The sequence below is a fragment of the Rhagoletis zephyria genome, unplaced genomic scaffold (genome assembly GCF_001687245.7).
Source record: "Rhagoletis zephyria isolate East Lansing unplaced genomic scaffold, Rhagoletis_zephyria_1.1 Rzeph_scaffold_00013, whole genome shotgun sequence".
Lineage (NCBI taxonomy): Eukaryota > Metazoa > Arthropoda > Insecta > Diptera > Tephritidae > Rhagoletis > Rhagoletis zephyria.
Window position 1 is genome coordinate 17,304 of NW_016157097.1, and position 19,488 is coordinate 36,791.

Genomic DNA, 19,488 nt, shown 5'->3' on the forward strand with positions numbered 1-19,488 from the left:
TTTTTAACGTAATGAGCTGTACTTTTATAAAAAATGTATAGCATTAAACAAACCATGGAAAAATAGTCAAAATGTTCAGCTATTTTTTACTACAATTAGCTACATACATACATACATACATATAAAACTAATCGTAAATAAATTGCGCCGATAGGACTTAGAATTCAACATAATTATATAGCAAACATCTTAAAAAATATATCTAGAAACGTAGTATTATTATAAAATATTTTAGTTACTTAATCACATCAGTAATATCNTTTTTTTTTTAGTAATAACCGCATTTTTAATTGATTCCGAATGAATACCCCAACTATTTTTTTATCATATCTAATTGCCTATTAATGATTTGTTCTCCATCGAATCGTCATTGTAATTGTCTTTTGCTTTTCGATCGAATGTCTATGTGATTTTTTTTTTTAATAAATACAACTCAAACGCTGATCTTTACGCTCCGATTAGCACATAAAACAAACTTTAATCAGTATCCAGAACTAGATATAACAATAAATAAATAGTGAAAGGATAACGAAAAATCAGTACAAACTTAGCGTGCATGACTCATTAATAGTCACATCTCAACAAGCCTTTAGGTTAGATTCGCATTCGAATGTAATTCTCTACGGTAGAAGATTTGAAGGCGAATGGTGTGAACCCACACCGAAGGCGACAAAACGTTTGTTCGTTTCGTATAGAGCAAGAGTACATTACTTCTTATTATTCAACCCATACCAAATGAGTNCGGCGTTAAATTTAATATAAGCGGCGTAAATCTTTTCGATCAGCTGTTTATGCTAAAGCCTGGTTTTCATTAGGTCATATTTGACGTCAAATGTTGTCAAAATAATGAAAACGGGTTGTCAGCTGGTGTCATTTGCGTTTGTTGTCATATATCACCACGCACTGTCATATAAAATGACAGCCCAGTGAAAATGGCCCTTAAGCACAACACGTTGAGTTCCAACGGTGAGGCAACAGCTACGTCTTATAAACGCGCCCAATAATAAAGTTCGTGCCACAGATTTTAAACCCGTGACCGACAAAACGGCAGTCGAACACGCATCCATTCGGCTACAGCTGCTGTTGAGATTACGTGCAAAAAAACATATGTACTTGAGTTAATTAGTTCTCAAACTTTTGTTTTGTTTGAAGCTTCAAAACTACACATCGTCCGCTCGCTTACAATGCGATGTATCTATTCGTTCAACCGTAGTTGTAATGAAAAATTAGATTTTATGGTATGGGTATGAACAGCACAGTAAAACTGTACTTAAGACATTCTCTGACATGTACTATGTATACATGCACCTACTTATTCTGATAATAACTAAGTACATAGTACGTTAAGTATATATTTTTAATAACAGCAACAAATGATGCATATTAAATGAAGTTAATAAACCCATAGGAGATGTTATTTCAAGGGCTTATAAATATTCAATACCCTTATCTGCAATTTTCACAAAAACTACTTTGTGATGGTAGAACCCATCTGGGACTTTACTGACTTTGCAATTTAATAGTAAATTCTTCTGTCAAGCGTTATATGAGGTCAGCATTAATATGACGGATGACAGTTAAGTATAAGGTCGATTTTTATATCAGAGTCTCATTTTTGTGAAAAGTGCATATAGAGGGTATTGAATATAAGCCCTCAATGTATGCTTTTTTTTTTAGTAATAACCGCATTTTTAATTGATTCCGAATGAATACCCCAACTATTTTTTTATCATATCTAATTGCCTATTAATGATTTGTTCTCCATCGAATCGTCATTGTAATTGTCTTTTGCTTTTCGATCGAATGTCTATGTGATTTTTTTTTTTAATAAATACAACTCAAACGCTGATCTTTACGCTCCGATTAGCACATAAAACAAACTTTAATCAGTATCCAGAACTAGATATAACAATAAATAAATAGTGAAAGGATAACGAAAAATCAGTACAAACTTAGCGTGCATGACTCATTAATAGTCACATCTCAACAAGCCTTTAGGTTAGATTCGCATTCGAATGTAATTCTCTACGGTAGAAGATTTGAAGGCGAATGGTGTGAACCCACACCGAAGGCGACAAAACGTTTGTTCGTTTCGTATAGAGCAAGAGTACATTACTTCTTATTATTCAACCCATACCAAATGAGTCGCAACACGATACAAATGGGATAGAAAAAACTGTTTTCTTGTCGGCTGACAAAAAAAAAAAATATTTTGTCGTCTTCGGTGTGAGCCCACACTCAGAAAAATTTTCAAAAATTATAACATTCTCTAAAAGAAGTGGACTTAGTTCTCAATATCGGGAAAAAGGCTAATATCTAATCGTATTCTAGCATTGAATTGTTTTTAGTGTCTAGTGGTTCTCTAATCATTCTCTAATCTCTAATTCTAGAATAGTTGTCTAACCTGATTTTCGATTCGAGATCTACATTAGAATGCTATAAATGTAAAGTCAAAATATTTCTCTAACGTTAGATTCTAGGTTTGTTGGGATAGACTTTAGCTGCACTTTACCCATTGCATAGGCAATTATTACGCTACTTAAGTGATGGGCATAAATACATATCGTCACCAGTGGGGCTATTCTCAAACAAGTTAGCGACAAATATCGTTTCGCTATCTCAACCTTGCACCATTCACAACACACGTCGGCCACTTGCCATAGCGATCCGAAAATTTTCACTAACCCGTTTGAGAATAGCCCCACTGAAATACAAAAGGGCGTAACAAACATCATCGTTGAAACGCAAAAAGTCAACACTGATAAAAAATTTAAAATTCACTTTTTGATTTATATGATGGATTTCTTCGAATTACAACTCCCCACATCATTTTATGAAAAAATTGAAATCACGAAATGAAAAAAGTTCATTTCGTTTACGATGTTGTTACGTCTTTATGCATTTCAGGTAACGATATGTACATTAGGGTGCCCATAGAAAATGTTTTTTTCTTTGCAAATTTCAAGACCGTGCCCCTAATTTTATTCGTTTTTATGAGAAATATTATTGCCTTTTTTTATAGATTTTTAAAGGCTATTTACTGTCGATTTAGGTCACAAAGTACGATTTTGTAGATTTATGAGGTTTTGAATGACTATTTTTGATTCGATTTCCATATGATCTGAAAAGAGGATATATAGGCCTTTAAAATGGTATATAATAGTCTATTGTCGGACTTGACTTGTTGGGATTTTTTGAGATACACATATATGATATAAGTGGGCGGTGCCACCTCCATTTTCCTAAAATTTCTTGAAACCCTACTTTTTTTACTAGCGAGCGATTGTAGGTAAATATTAGAGATGGGCACGGGACTAAATATTTCATCCCGACCCCGCCCATCCTGAAATTCGATTTTTAAGTCCCGAACCCGCCCATCCCGACATTTTTCAGAATTGTACCGCGGGTCCCGTGGGTCCCGATATCTATCTCTAAAGCAGGCTACACACGGACAACAAATTGAAACGAGCGGTTGAGATTTCAACGTGTGTGGCGAGGTTACAAACCGATCGAAGGTTCACAAAAATGTTCATGTCTTTCATATTAATTTTCCTATAATTTTTTTTTTCTTTTTCGTCTCAATAAAACATTAAAAGTGCGTATTTCAAACATCGTTTTTAAGAAAGATTTTGTGAATTTGCGGGGGTTGCGGTTTTATCGGGAGTGTCGGGAAAGGATTTTGGTCCCGTCCCGCCCGCCATATTTTTACAGATCTTCCCGATACCGCCCATCCCGGCCAATTTTAAATCAGTACCGTGGGTCCCGCGGGTCCCGCTATCCCGCGCCCATCTCTAGTACATATCAATATTGTCTTGGAATTTTACAAACAAAAACATTTTCGATGGGCGCCTTATGTACATGCGCGCGCCTTCAAATAAGTGCTAAACATTAATCCCCATCTAATTGCTGCAATTAGTAACAAATTGTATGCAATAAATTAAAAAAAAAAAAAGTTTTAAAAGCATTTGACGACGTTTGAGACCTCTTGGCCAATATTGATACACATACTTACACACATATATACATACGAATCGTATGATACGATATGCACATAGCTATTAGTTTATAATTGTTTACGAAGCAATTTAATTGTATTTTGTTGTTGTTGTTTTTTGCAGATAAATTTTTTGATATGTCAAATTGGCGCACTCTTTTTAGCCTCGTTGTTCCGCTCGATCCTACATCCTTCCAGAGTATCTGCCCATGTGCGTCATATTTTCGCACTGACTGTTGGCCTGGCCTTTGGCTACTTTTGCTTTGGCCCACAAGCCGTACATATCGCAGGACTTCCAGCCGTTTGCTACATTGTCATACGTACACAGAGTCCACGCGTGGTGCAACGGTACGTACATACATACATACATATGAGTAGCCATATACTACTAAGTACATCTATGAGTGTTTATTTCAGTTCAAGTACACAAATACATATTTATGCACGTCAACATAACAGTTTTCAGAGTTGCAATTTTCATACTCACATAGATTTTCTAAAATATTTTTTTATATTTTCATTCTACTTGCAGTAATGTTATGCTAGTCGCGATGACTTACCTCTTGTGCATCCACCTGATTAGGCAAATCTACGACTATGGCTCCTATTCGCTGGACATCACCGGTCCACTAATGATAATTACACAAAAAGTTACAAGTTTAGCGTTTAGCATACACGATGGCTTTGTGCGTCAGCATAAGGTGAGTGCGGAACTACAAACACTTAGTACATACATACCCTTGTGGTCAGCTGATTAAGTTCAGTGACATTTTGACCAGTTTTGGCTATTTTTCTTTTATCTGTTTATTGTTTATAATATTTTTTATAAAAGTTTAGAAAATTACATAACCAGCTCATCATAAATCCATAATTCAAACTTCTTACAAAATTTAAAAAAACTAAACAAACTTCAACAATTACACCCAACAATTTTATGCAAGATGTATGTAAGATGTATGCAGTTTTGTATGCCTTAAATTTTAGTAGGCTAAACTGCAAATTTTAAGACGCTAGAAAATCGCGTTGTGTTTTAATAATTCATATAAAGTATGCTCCATAATTACATTTACTTATATGAAGAAAAATGCCTAGTGTCGTCAGCAAAAAATAAAAAAATTAATACATAAAATCAACGCGATTATCTAGCGGTTCAAAATTTGCACTTTAAGCTAATAAAATCTAATGGGCTATAAAACTGCATACCAAAAATTTTTCTACAAACTTTTAATAAAAATTTTAAAATTTTTGGGTGTATGTAATTGTTAAAGATTGTTTAATTTTTATAAATTTTTTACGAATTTTTGAAATGTGTATTTATGTGGTGCTATTTATGTAATGTGCTAGACTTTTATGAAAAAAAAATATATTAACATATAAAAACATAAAATGTCACTTAACTTAATCAGCTGACCACAAGTGTACATACGTACTACATAAAACATGAATAAACCAAGACAGTATCAGCAGCTCAGCGTATGTGTGTGAAGGATGTATGAAAAGCTTGGAAAGCGTTTTCATACTCATTACGGATAATTTCTTTTCATTAACTCTTTCATGCCCGCGCTGCCTATAGGCAACATTGATTTTTTGGTTTATAAATCTTGAAAAAAGTTCACATAATACATAATACGTATATATTTTAATAAAAGAGTTTAGGTTATAAAATTTATTAAAGAAAATTAAATGCAAACATGCAAAACTTAAAATGTTTCTTAGCTTTTGTTAGAAAACTGTGTGAACATTTACACATGAACAACATTTCATAACGGTCAAACCAGAAATTATAGAAGGTTAAATTTATACCAGTTCATATTTAAGAGTCAACCAACAATAATATACCCTCAAAAAATTTTTGCTCTGCTCAATTTAAGTCGGGCATGAAAGGGTTATGGTTATTTACTTATTTACTCGTCTATTTTTTTTAATAATTTTCATCCTCTTCACTTTTTGTAATTGCAGGACCTTACAAAAGCACAACAATATCACGCCGTTTATAAGCTTCCATCGGCGCTCGAGTATTTCTCGTACGTTCTGCACTTCCAAGGCCTATTGGCCGGCCCATTGGTATTCTACAAAGACTACATTGACTTTGTCGAAGGCTACAATCTACTCAAACGACCATCGACCAATGTAAGTAGAACAAGTTCAAGCACCTTTTATGCTATTTATTATACAAGTAAATAGGTATTTACATACATATTTGCAAGCGTGTCTACCAATTATGTAGATATGCATGCATGCATTTAGTCAGGGCTGCCAACTATACTTAGCTATAAAGTGTCATATTGATGACAAAAAAAGTGTCAAAACGTGAAAAAAGGGTCAAAAAAGGTGCCATTCTTTTTAATTCTTCCCATTTAGCATTAAAATTCGAAATAAATTCCCAAAACAAAAGTCCAATGCTCATTTAAAATAATAGAAATTAGATAATTTTAGTTGAGAAAAAGAAGTACACCAAAGGATTTCACAAACATTTATTGAAATATTACTATTTATTTGTGCCAAATTGAAAAACTAAGTGCCCTTTGAAGAAAAATAGGGCCAAAAGTGGCACGGTTTGAGCCAAACTGGCAGCCCTGCAAGTTGTATGTAATTATGTACTCTTAATGAATTATAATAAAATTATAGCGTTCCGCTTTGTGACATATCTAGGTATGCACATTAGGGTGTATCACCAAAAAAAGTTGCGGTTTTTCCACAGCAATTGTAAATTTATTATATTTTGAAATATTTTTGGAGAATGTTATGATTTACGTGAGCTGGACGGATTTCAAAACACATACCTCCAAAGATCTTACTCATTGTAATCTCATTGATAAACTTTTAAATTTTTTGTTATGCAGACCTTTCAAGCTAAAAATCTTCTACCAGCTGAGGTGTTTTTTTAATATTCTTAAAAATGTATTGTAATTTATAAAAAAAAAACTTGATTTTCGAGGTATTATAATATTTTTCCGAAATATTTTGGCAGATGTCTTAAAATATAATGAATTTTATATTACCGATGTAAAAAGAGTACCGATTAATTTTTGTATGGACAGTGTTGCACCCTAATGTGCATATGTATTAATATACAGTTCAGAGGCGAAGCTACCCAGTAGAAAAAAGGAGTAAAAATCAATAACAGAAGGCGTCCTCTGGAATGTAGAGGGCCTTACCATCTGCATTATTTCCTTAATTACACAGGGCAACACTGATTTTGGTGTGGCAAGTGTTAAAGCCGTTTTTTTTTGTGCTGACTACGAATCCGTAAGTATAAAGATTCGATCACGTACAGATTTTGAGAAAATCGAGGTCGAAGTGTAAAAAAATCGGGTTTTTTGCAATATTTGAGAAGCTTCTGCAAAGAGTAAAAAAGTGATCGAACTTTCCACTTAAGCTTAACTTAAAGTTAGAATCTTAGGCTACTGTCTCTGCAAAAAACCATCCCTGCACCTTGACTTGATGGCCATTTATAGTCATTTGTTGAACAGCAAAAACTGATGCTGATCGTAATCAGCACAAAAAAGTTTATCAAAAACAGCTTTAACATATGCCGCACCAAAAAAAAATTTTTTTTCATTTTTGTTGGCCTGTGTTATTTGTTATATGAAACGGGCCCAATTGCAAGGCATTGCGTTTCCGCTTTCGGGGGAAAAGCTCATAGAAGGGCTCATTTTTTTATGCGTAACTTATGCGTTGCACTTCACAGATGCTTTTTCGTAATCAAAAAAAAAAAAACTAATAACAAAAAGTAAAAATTATATTTGAGGTCTAACGAGATTCGAACGTGGGAAGATAATAATTATTTTACCTCTTTTTTAAGTACATTAGTGACTGTTTATCAGACTAACAAAAGTTTACCAAAACTACCGAAATGGGTGTGAAGACACCCAAAGTTTTAATTTATTGCACAAATTTTTTGAATTGGAAATTGATTATGAATTCAGAGAAAGAAACTTTCAATGAAACCTTCGAACCTTTCCGTACCTGCGTACGCCCATGAATGGCATTTTCGTTTCTACAAAAAAACATGTTGCCTTTTCATTGCCCTCTCTCGAGAGCATATCCTAGCGCACTTTCACCTCAAAGCAAAACTTCGGTTTCACCGCCAATTGAATTGTTTCCACTGTCGCGCTTAAGCCTTAGGGCGCGAGCAGAGTGGCCGCTTGTTGCCGAGCCGAGCCGACTGACGCTTATTGCGAGAACTTGTTCATGCGAGAAACAAGTTTGAGTGTGCATAGTGGATGCGAGAATCAGCGCTGATATTTTATCTATTATTTGTGTTTTATGTATGTTTGTATGCATTTGGGTTTGTTGTTCATTCGTGTTTGTGAAATTGAAGTGAAAAGATATGGATTCGTCAGATGATGAGTATTTAGCTTCGGCTACTGTTTTAAAGTATTTTATCAATAAAAAATCATTTGGAAAACATCCAATAAATGATAAACGAAGTGAATTTGGAGAATTTCATCACTTATATAGTGATTTAAAATAAATAAATAAAAAAATAAATAAAAAAGATTTTTTAATAACAATAATTTATTTATTAGGTTTTTCTTATGTATTTTATATTAATCGAAAATTTTTTTTTATAATTTTTATTTTATTTTTATTATGTTTTTTAATTTTTTATATGTATATTTTATTTACTTCTTTTATTACATTTTTTTTTAAATTTTGTTTATGTTTTTTTTTAATTTTTTTACTATTGTTATAATTTTATTTAATTTTTATTATTTATTTGAATTTTTATTTTTTTGTTTAATTTTTATTTTATTTTTTAATTTTTATTTTATTTTTAAATTTTATTATTTTTTTAATTTTTTGATTGCATGTTTTATTAACTTTTTCTTAAATTTTTGTTTTTAATTTTTTTTTATGTTTTCCAAACAAGTTGAAATCATAACAACATAACATAAACAATGTTTCCGGCGCTGAAATACGCTTTGGAACTGTTTTCTCGCATTCAATCAGCTTTGCGCTCTGACCAGCTCGGCGCCCACTATGACCTGTTCGCGCTTATTTGTACTAATTTGTATAGTACCAGTTTTCTCGCATTGGTTCTCGCAATAAGCGTCAGTCGGCTCGGCTCGGCAACAAGCGGCCACTCTGTTCGCGCCCTTATGTGTCCTTAGATGTGCGGTTATATGTACATACATATGTACACTTCTATGTAGCCTCCATACATAAATACATATATGCAGTATGTATGTTACACATTACATAATAACGTTACCATTTCACTTCTTTTTTTTCTTTGTTTTTGCACAGGGCAATTTAGATAATGGCAAAACAGAGCTGGTACTGGAGCCTTCGCCCACAAAAGCGGTCATCAAGAAAGTCATCGGCAGCATGGTGTGCGCCTTCATATTTATGAAATTCGTGAAAATGTATCCCATTAAGAATATGAAAGAGGACGATTTTGTGGAGAACACCTCAATGGCATATAAATTTTGGTATGCCATGATGGCGACATCGTGCATACGCTTTAAATATTATCATGCATGGCTACTGGCCGATGCCATATGCAATAATTCAGGTCTGGGCTTTACCGGCTACGACAAGGATGGCAACTCCAAATGGGATTTGATATCAAATATTAGTGTGCTGGGCTTTGAGGTAACTGTGTATTGGATGATTTGTTTCTTTGCAATTTTCTGAACTCCCACTTCCTGTTTGTTTTTTACTTTTTGCTCTGCAGTTTGCCACAAATATGCGCGATGCAATTAGCAATTGGAACTGTGGCACAAATCGCTGGCTGCGCACCATTGTCTATGAACGTGTGCCGCAACAGTATGGCACTGTATTGACATTCGCCCTGAGCGCTGTTTGGCACGGTTTCTATCCTGGTTACTATGTGACATTTGCCACCGGCGCAATGATGGTCACCGCCGCGCGCATGGTAAGCATCTTGTTTTGACTCTATTCCACTCTGAAATATACGAAAAATTTGTGTCTTATTTTTTCACAGGCTCGCCGCATGTTCCGCCATCGCTTCCAGCGCACCCAGTTTACACGTATGTTTTATGACATACTGACATGCCTGACTACACGCCTAGTGATGAGTTATGCAACATTCCCATTTGTTCTGCTTGAATTCATGGTAAGTTTGTAAGATGAAATAAATTATAATCGTGCATATCAAATAATAACAGTGCAGGCCGGATCTTATGATTGGGCATTTGCCAAACATTTGGCGTAAATTGATCTCCAATAGTGTGATCGGAAAATGGCTGGGCTTTGTCCCAATCATGACCAAAAAATTTGTACAAATTTTTTAAATGAAATGCGTTTGAATTATGTATTGCACTAATCTTATGAGTTCTAAAGAAATTCCCGACACAATTTTTATAAGTAGTTTATACCAATATATCCAAATAAACTCATAGTAATATATAAGTTCATATTCTGCTTATCCACTAACATACATAGATTAGATAGGTTCTAATAATTTTCTCTCCTTTTCTCTTTTACAGGGCAGCATTAGATTGTACCTGAAATTTTATTTGTGCCTTCACATAGCCGCACTAATTACCACTTTTATTTTACCTAAATTCATACGCGGGGAGCGACGCGCCTCCACAACAATACAACAACCAAGTGATGAAAAATTCAAGTCCAACCACTCTAGCACCGTCACATTGCCGGCGGGCGCCGAAGCTGCAGCGGGCGTTATTAGCGACATCACCGGAAAAATACCTCAAGGCAATGAAAATGATCTCAACGATGATGATAGTGACGATGATAACCTCAACGCTCCAGCGATCAAAACGACTAAAAGTTTGCCACCGCCACCAGCATTGCTGTCAAGTGTAGCGTGTGCACGCGAAGCGGTCAGTGTCAAGCATGAAGAGTGTGAAATGGATCAATTGGGTAATAAGCTTAAGGAGAAAATCGGTACAGAGACAAAGAATATTGAAGAATTTATTGATAAGACTGTAGCAGAAACGGTGAGCGGCATCGTCGAGCTGAAGAAAGATTTGATGCGCAATCATGGTTTCCATACTCGACCGCACATAACACACCAAGATGGCCTGCGTAAGCGTGTTGGCATTGCTGCGGCTGTGACGACAGCAGGTGGTAGTAGTGGCAACGAGACAATTGACAAGCTAGTTAATGGTGTTGAAGAGAGTGGCGCCTTCTTGAAGAAAGAAATCGAGGTTATTAATGCCGTGGTGCAGCAGGCAAATGTCTTACCGGCTGTGCTGAGCAATGGACATGCTAAATAGTAATAAATGCCACAAGCATTTAGAGTAAGAAGAGCTAGACGACGACGAGGATGGCGATGACTACCAAGTTGACAAGAGGAAGTGGAAAATGGTGGGGGCGAAACGCAGGAAGCTGCTGCTGCCCGAAATAGTTGCAGCAGTAGCAATTAGGCGACGAAGGGGGATGACAAGGAAGTTAATTAAACAATGTAGATTATGTAGATTGAAAGCTCAGCTCATTTAAGTTAAAGACGGCGACATGAAACAAACTGGCTTGCGGAAAATTCAGCGGAAATCTTAAAAAAAGGAAACACACCACATAAGAACACTACGAATACGCACTTATTCACACGCACACATACTCACTTCCATATTGGCACAAAATTTACAGAGTTATACAAAGCAAAGAGGGGACAACAAAATTGCTAAAAAGTTAAAAAGTAATAATAATAAGAAAAGCCGCGCTTTGTGGCAATTTTTTCGTTTTTTAAAAAACAAAATTTACAAATGGTCATCAAATTTGTTGTATGTATGTATATCAGCTGCTTAATTTCGCAATATTATGTACGTATGTACTATGTTATTTATGCATTGAACAAAACTTATCATTTAAAATACACGCTTTATACTAATTTTATCTTTAATTTATTATTATTTGTTTTTCTGTTTTAAGTTCCTACACAAATTATTATATGGGCTATGTTTATTTCGCACTTACAAAAAAAAAACAACAAACAAAAACGGGTTGCATATATTTGCAATGCTGAAACGTTTATAAAACCCAATTTTGACATACATACTTTGAATAAAACTGGAGACAAAATGAAAGTTTTAACTCATAAATATTGAATTGAGCATCTTTAACTATCACTTTAGTAAAGGGAAAATGTTAAGAAAACATCAGAAGAAATGGAATTTAATGCATGGAAATAAGTATGAGATAACTTACGTTTTGGGCTTTCATCAGTAATTACGCATGTAAGTATGTATGTATGTAAGAATGTGTGTATACGAGTGTATTAATGAAATTGAATGTTGTGTTTGGAAGAAACACAAAGGTTAATTTTTAAGAAGACCCTAAGTTCTATAATTGCATCCATTTGAATTTTAACTTACTCTATGCGTCATTTGGCTATCATTGCATGCGACAAAAGAAAATTTTGTTTCAGTATTCGATTGTTACTTTTTTTTTTATTTCACTATCACAATAGTGAGGCTGATTCACCACTAAACATCAAAAGTAGTAGTGAAAAATTGTGCACTATCACTAGCTACTAGTGTAAAATGAAGCTTTAGGGCACTACACCCAACTCTGATTGGATTGTGGAAAAAACTCGGCAATTTTCTTCGGCAGATCGCATTGCTATCTTGAATTGTAATTGTAAAAAAAGTAATCGGCTGTCGAAATATGGATTTTTGCATTCCATACGTTCTGGGCATTCATGAGAAAGAATACTCTTTCTATAATTACTGAATTCGATGCGGGTTCGTGGGGAACAGGGCCGCCAAGAGAAAATCTGGACCGGTAAATATGTGCTGGAAAAATTCGGGCATTTAAAAACCGAAACCGAAATGCGCCTTACTTAGCAGATGGAACTTTCGAAATGAGTTTCTGAACTATGGCAATTCAACTTCCATTTACATATACCGACCTTTGAATTTCGAAAGAAAATGATCTACACATTTAATTTTGATTTGCATTAAGATTGAAGTTCAGAAATCGGTTGGAAAATAAAGCAAATCATCTTTCAATAGAGGGCAAGGCTAAAAATTTTTAGATGCTGAACGCGATATTTGCTGGACAGAGCCTGAACTAATTACATATTTGGGATTGAATAAAACTTGTTTCAATATTTAATTTTTGAGAATGAAATATACGATAGGAAGTGTAGTCTTTAACTAATAAGACTGTAATAATAAATACTAGTACTAGTACTGTACTAGTGTACAGCGATTTAGAGCCCGCTCTTTGTCGTGACTTCAATACTGGTGAAATTTAGACCTAAGAACTTTCGAATAACTCCCTTTCCTAATTCTTTTTTTAAGGGTCCCATACTAATTTGGTTTAAATCCGATCATTGGATTATAAAGAAATTAACGATAATCTTAAATTTTTATATAAGAATTGAGTTCGGTTTTGTTTTTTGCTTAAAAATTACTTGATTTTTGTCAGTTTCATTTTTGCTATGAAAAACTTACTTCTGATAAGGTGGCAAAATTATCTGCTAACGAAGTCGCCATTTCAGCTTTAAAAACCTTGTACTTATTGGAGTGAAAAATCATGTGGAACGGGAGTTTTGAGCCTCCAAGCCTATTGGGTATCTTTGCACAAATCCAAATAGATGTAGATGAAAATTCATGTTTGGATTTTGCTTTGTTACACAGCCGGTGTGTATTTTTAGGCGCTCGACTTATTGAAAGATAAAACACTTGTTGATCAAAGGAAGAAAAGTAACTGCTATTAAATAACTAAAAATTTCTTCTAATCCGCTTCTTGCATTTAAAGTATGGATGAACGTATGTAAATATGTGTATTTTGAGAGAATAGAATGCACACATACGCCCACAATTTTAAGAACTATTGAAGTTTGTAAACAAAAGGTAAACATCGCATTACAAGAAAAGCGTCAATATCGAAAAAACAGAGTAAAATAAAATTATGTATGCGGTTTATTGTGAAATTACAAATTATCAATGTTTTTCACACTATTAAATTTAAACGCAACTTAAGAAATACACAAGCACATATGTACCTACATATGTATGTACATACATTGACTCAAACAAATGACCACGTGTTGATTTTTTTTTTTAATATTCGTAATGTATTTCGAGGTAAATTATTTTTATTATTTGCTGCCCAAGAATTTTTTTTATACTGTTTTTGCGCTTTTTTTTTTATATATTTAGCTCGAAAAAATATTACGAATATTTAAAAGAAATCACTGTATGTGCAAGGCCAATAAAATGGTAATTAACGAAGCAAGAACAACAAAAAATAAATACCTACCTAAATTTAAATAAATAAAATCTAATGCAAAAACAAGGGGAAACAGAGAAAACACGCATTTTTTAGACTGAATACTTAGTAACAGTAACACAGAAGAAGAAAATATATAATATAAAATTTTAAAAAGCGTAAACAACACAGACATACATATTACTATACTCAGTTTTATAAAATAAAGCAGTAAATTCTGGTTTATACATACAAGTGTAACTCCGCCACAAATATGAAAATCAATTGTGCGTTTATGTGCATACGAGTTTTTTTTTTTAAATTTTTAGATATTTTTATTTTTACAATTCTTTTTGTAAACACTTATTATAATAAAATATACGTATGTATAATAAAAATGTATTTATGTAATTCTAAAGGCACCCGAGTTCTGGTACCAGTATTTGCGTACAGCTAAAAAAGGAAAAAGAAAAATGTAAAAAATACAAAGAAATTATTTTGAAATTCGCGAAAAGCGCAGGGTGAGCACAATTTGGGTTGGGACCATTATGCAAAAATAGGTTTATTCGATTAATTGATGCTAATGCTCAAAGGCACAGGCTGAAAGTTCGATGCCGTACAGATTTTCTACGGCATGCGTATTTCGTGGCATTTTCTTTAGTGAGATGAAAATGTGGAAGTTTTCGACCGTAGAGCCTAAAAATATGCAAAAATTAAGCAGCACGCAAGCAACACATTACAGTAAGCTGTCGCTAAATTTAACCTCATGCTACTAAATAGTCGCTTTTGATTCGCCATTTCTCCGCTCGCTTGAGATCATCCCTGCTCGAAAAAATTGATGAAAACTATGAAAAAAAAGTTAGCAAAGATGGACGAGATTATAAGCGCGTATATTTGTAGCTACCTAGTTGTTGTTGTATCGGCACATATCCCTGTCTAATTGGCAGGTCGTTGTCTTTAAGCTTAACTAAAGGTATACGCTAAAAAGTGATGTTTTGGCGGGGTAGGACCCAGTGGTTGTTGCTGTGCGCGGGTACCCCAAAAGTTGAACATGTTTTGGGGCATGCTGGGGTCAAATTTAGCAAGGAGTTAAGTCCGCTAATGGAATTGACGGGCGAGAGTTTGCAGAGGTGTTGACTGACACGTCGGGTCCAGTGGTTCCCAGGAAAATACTTTCTCCATGAGTAAATATGGCAAGTTCCATCGCTTCGCCACCGAGGATGTTTAGTCCTTCCATTTATCTCTCCTTGGTTCCCGACCAGCGAATGGGATGCAGGACTGCCAGTACCAGAGGGGGATATATCCATCTCCACTGACGGTTCAAAGATGGAAAAAGGAACTGGAGCCGGTGTCTACTCGATAGACTTAAAGATCAACCGGTCCTTGCGTCACCCAAGCGGAGATCTACACTATAGAGAGGGCGCCTAGTCTTTTATTTAGCAGTAGAGTTCTAGAAGACAAAGGCACTATTTTTGTCGACAGTCAGGCGGCACTGAAGGCAATAGTAAAATCGCGAATTGTATGGAAATATCGCACCACGCTGGCGTCACTGAGCCGTATGAATGTATATTGAAGGGAAGGAGTCGGCTGATGAGACGGCCAGATACAGCTCAATGATGCCAATAGAAGAAGCGGATAGCTCCGTACTACCAGCGTTTAGTGATAACGTTAGGAAAATTTGTGAATACACCGTGGCCGCGACGAATGAATTCTGGAACAAACGGGAAGACTTTGAGACCATAAGATTATTATGGCTGCGGCTTAGCAGGAAAAAGACAAAGGACGTACTGAAACTCCATAGACATGCAGTAAGAGTCCTAACCGAAATCATCACAGGACACTGCTATAGCACCAATGCTTCAACGGTGACAAAACCCAACAAGTACAGACGAAGTGATTCAAGCACTTGGGTTCATGGTTTTTCAACAGTCTGGGCGCTGATGGTGATTGGTTCAGTAGAATAATGACTTGAAGCTAATCTTTCAATTATAGGTACGTGTCTCCTCCTGACACGACGTCTACATCAAGTTCGCTTCTCACTTTCTTTGTTTATTAAAATTGTGAATAATGCTGCCAATGGTCAGTTCGTAACCAGAATTTATTTTATTGTGGGTAACATACTAATCGTCAGCTGAGTGTAAGATCGCCCTACATTTTAAGGGTTATAAATATAACAATTAGCCTAACGTACTAGGCTAAAGAGAATCGCTAATCGAATAAGAACAAGGTCGAAACCACATTCGTTGTGTTCAAACTGCGCCTTCCCCAATTTTATTTTTTATTATTCAAATATTACCTGATATTTTTTATTAATTAAATATTTGAACTTTAAAAATTAGGCTTAGCAAATAGAAACACCATGCATTTTGCTATCCTTTTATATAAATTGTACTTTCCTTGAGAAATATAAATTGTGTTTTCCTTGAGAGATATAAAAATTGTACTTTCCTTGAGAAATATAAATTGTGTTTTCCTTGAGTGCCATTTATTAAGTAAATGCCCAATCAATAGAATACGATACAAATTAAAATACAATTAAGTGTATAAACAAATTATTTGCAATAACACTGCTAATAAGTTAAAAAATAATAGATAACAAATAGCTAGAAAGTGGAAATTTATTATTCGCAAAAAAAGTTACTAAATATATTGCAGAACACAATAAAGTTAAAGAGCATCAGTGTATTACAATAAAAAGCAAACTAGATATGTAAAATTTTTTGAATGGGAAACTAAGGTAAATGCATAAATAACGAATTGAGAAAAAAACACGAAAGAAGATTAAAAGCAGATATTTTTAAAAAGTGCAAGAAATGCAATTATAAGTGTTTTAGTTAAATATGGAAGACTGTACTTTGTAGGCAAGTAAGTATGCACTCAAAAATTACTACTTTACAACCATCTCTGTTGTTGTTGTTGTTGTTGTTGTAGCGGCTACAACAATCCCGCCCAGATCGGTTGATATCTCAGTCGTTGTCGTCGAGTTCCACTAACGGCAGCCCCGAGAAGCGTGCAGGCTCTATTGGGTCGGTCCACAGGGACGACACCGTTAGGGTTGTGGGGTTTTCTCTCTCTACCTGGTACCGGTGCTCAAGTAAAGACAGAATTTCTTAATAAAACCTAGGATGTATTCGAGCTATAATTATACGGAAGTGGTACTTTTGAAAGAACATCACGCTCTATGCGAAAACTTGGGCGATTCTGCCTATATCAAGCGTTCGAGGAACAAAATTTTGACAATCAGTTGTTCACCATTGACAAATCAAAGCAACTGTGCAATTTCTGCAGCATTTTAGAAAAATTTAAATTAAGCATTACCAACATATTATCAAGAAATCAACAAACGAGTATGAATTCGTAGAAGTTCTCAAGAATTTGTAAAGAAATCTTATTACCATACATACATACAGTATAATATTGAAACTGGACATACTTTAAGGCTCCTCACAAAAAATTTAAATTAAAACTATTTAAGATTCAATTTAAAATAAATATGTATGTACATACATACATATGTATCTCAGTTTTATTACAAATGGTACTATAATCTATTAGCATATTGCGTTCTTTACACTCAAAATTCACCAATCCTGCATTAGAATTTTAAACTTCCTGTGATTCTATAAAATGCTCCTCGTTCGTCGCCCGATGTATGATGCATTACACACAAATGCACTTCACTGCATTCTACTTTACCAAAATTATAATCACCAAATCGTTTTAGTATTTCACGTGCATCGAAAGAATCAGCCGCTTTAGCATCAATTTGCTTACGGTGACGACTATTCATTATGGTCATGTGTAGCTTTACTCCACCGCGTTCATGATCATCGAAACCCAAACCACTGCGTAGAAAAGGTTGCATAGACATATCACCAAACTTTTTTAATTCTGGTGCATCAATGCGAGCGTACAATACGCGTACAGAGCTTGGATCGTCATTCATAATTTCCAAACCGCGCACCTGTATTTGGAACGGCGTCTGCAGATCGGCAAGGAAAGACCTTAGTGGAGAAAAAAAATGTGTTTTTGAAAATTAAATTAATTTATATTGCTATACAGTATGTATACTCACTTGCAACTTTGCAGAACCTCTACGGCTCTAGCTCGTTCAGCGTCGTCCAGTAGTACACAGGTAATCAATGTTAAATGAATACAATCATCAGATTGGAAAAGATTTTCATCAATACCTGGCAAATTGAGAGCCAGTATTTGCTTCTGCAGTGGAGCATAAAATTGAGATGTAAACAAAATATAATTAAAGCTTAAAGCTGCAATTTTAACACAAACAATTTACCTTCATTGCAATGAATCTCTCTTTTACTTCGCCATAATTTAACGGCACACAGGTGAAGTGTGTCGGCCGCATACGTTTTCGCAATGAAATTAATAACAAATTTATTTTTCTGCGTGCCGCCATGACGGTACTTCGAGTTTTGCCTAAAACGATTGTTGTATGTTTAAGATATCGTTAGATTTTACGGAACACTTGCCTTTAATCGTAACATCATCGGCTTGTTTCTGTCCACCCTCCCTACTACGGGGTATATAAATATCGGTTTGAGTTTCAGATTCTATACGTCGTTTGGTGGTGCCTTTGAACCCGATCAAGCCACCATAAAAGCTCCTGCAATAGAAGTGTGGGAAGTATTTTCTAAAAATTGTCGTGTAATGGATTCTTACGGCGCCACATGCATAGTCAGTTTGTAATGGCCGTTTGGCAATTCTTCTAAGTTAAAATCACCTCCCTCATCGTGTTCATCATCATCGTCCTCGTCGTACAAGTCTGCAAAGATTTTTGAGTTTATTAAAATATGTACATATGCACATACATATAAGGATAAATCAAATAAATCCTGTGCAGCCTGGCACGTCATCATTGCTACAAGGCAAATTTAAGGCCGACTGATGCGACGATGACGATACCAGCAGTTTGCATATGATCTATCTAAACGGTAGGATATATGTATGTACATATTATGAGTTACTTTCATACCCTGCTCCATATAGGCGTTTCCCGTCGGTTTCGTGTCTTGTTGATGGCGTTGGCGCTGCATGTCCGCTAGTTGGTTTCCGAAATCTTCATGTATTAAATTCACGCGATAGCAACGGTTGTTGTCCATACGTTGTAGAGGTGGTGCCAATATTTCACGGCTCATTTTATTTTTATCAAAAAGACTTTTTGCTAATCCACTTATTTGAAGCGCTTAAATTAAAAATGCAAGCTTTGAAATTATAGGTTTGTTCGTCGAGCAAAAAATTTGTACGAATTTGTACGAATTATCACGATTTTTGCCCAAATCGCGTTCGTGCAGACCAAAAAATTATCCAACACTCAAAAATTG

The 19,488-nt window shown here is 34.9% G+C and overlaps 2 protein-coding genes across 2 annotated transcripts; one reads left to right on the forward strand and one right to left on the reverse strand.

The window, feature by feature from the left end:
• Positions 1-4,190: 4,190 nt before the first annotated feature.
• On the forward strand, positions 4,191-12,034 carry oys (lysophospholipid acyltransferase 6). Its single transcript, XM_017611191.1, has 7 exons — positions 4,191-4,342; positions 4,527-4,695; positions 5,954-6,124; positions 9,248-9,595; positions 9,678-9,878; positions 9,948-10,079; positions 10,453-12,034. Exons 2-7 carry the CDS (start codon positions 4,534-4,536, stop codon positions 11,203-11,205), a joined length of 1,767 nt encoding a protein of 588 aa, XP_017466680.1. The 5' UTR covers positions 4,191-4,342; positions 4,527-4,533; the 3' UTR covers positions 11,206-12,034.
• A 5,585-nt stretch (positions 12,035-17,619) lies between these two features.
• LOC108359394 (activating signal cointegrator 1 complex subunit 1) lies at positions 17,620-19,390 on the reverse strand. The gene is made up of 6 exons (XM_017611246.1): positions 19,140-19,390; positions 18,827-18,929; positions 18,637-18,770; positions 18,441-18,583; positions 18,219-18,361; positions 17,620-18,147 (listed from the first exon to the last, which is right to left on the reverse strand). The coding sequence occupies exons 1-6, from the start codon at positions 19,300-19,302 to the stop codon at positions 17,739-17,741; spliced, it is 1,095 nt and encodes a 364-aa protein (XP_017466735.1). The 5' UTR covers positions 19,303-19,390; the 3' UTR covers positions 17,620-17,738.
• Positions 19,391-19,488: the final 98 nt, after the last annotated feature.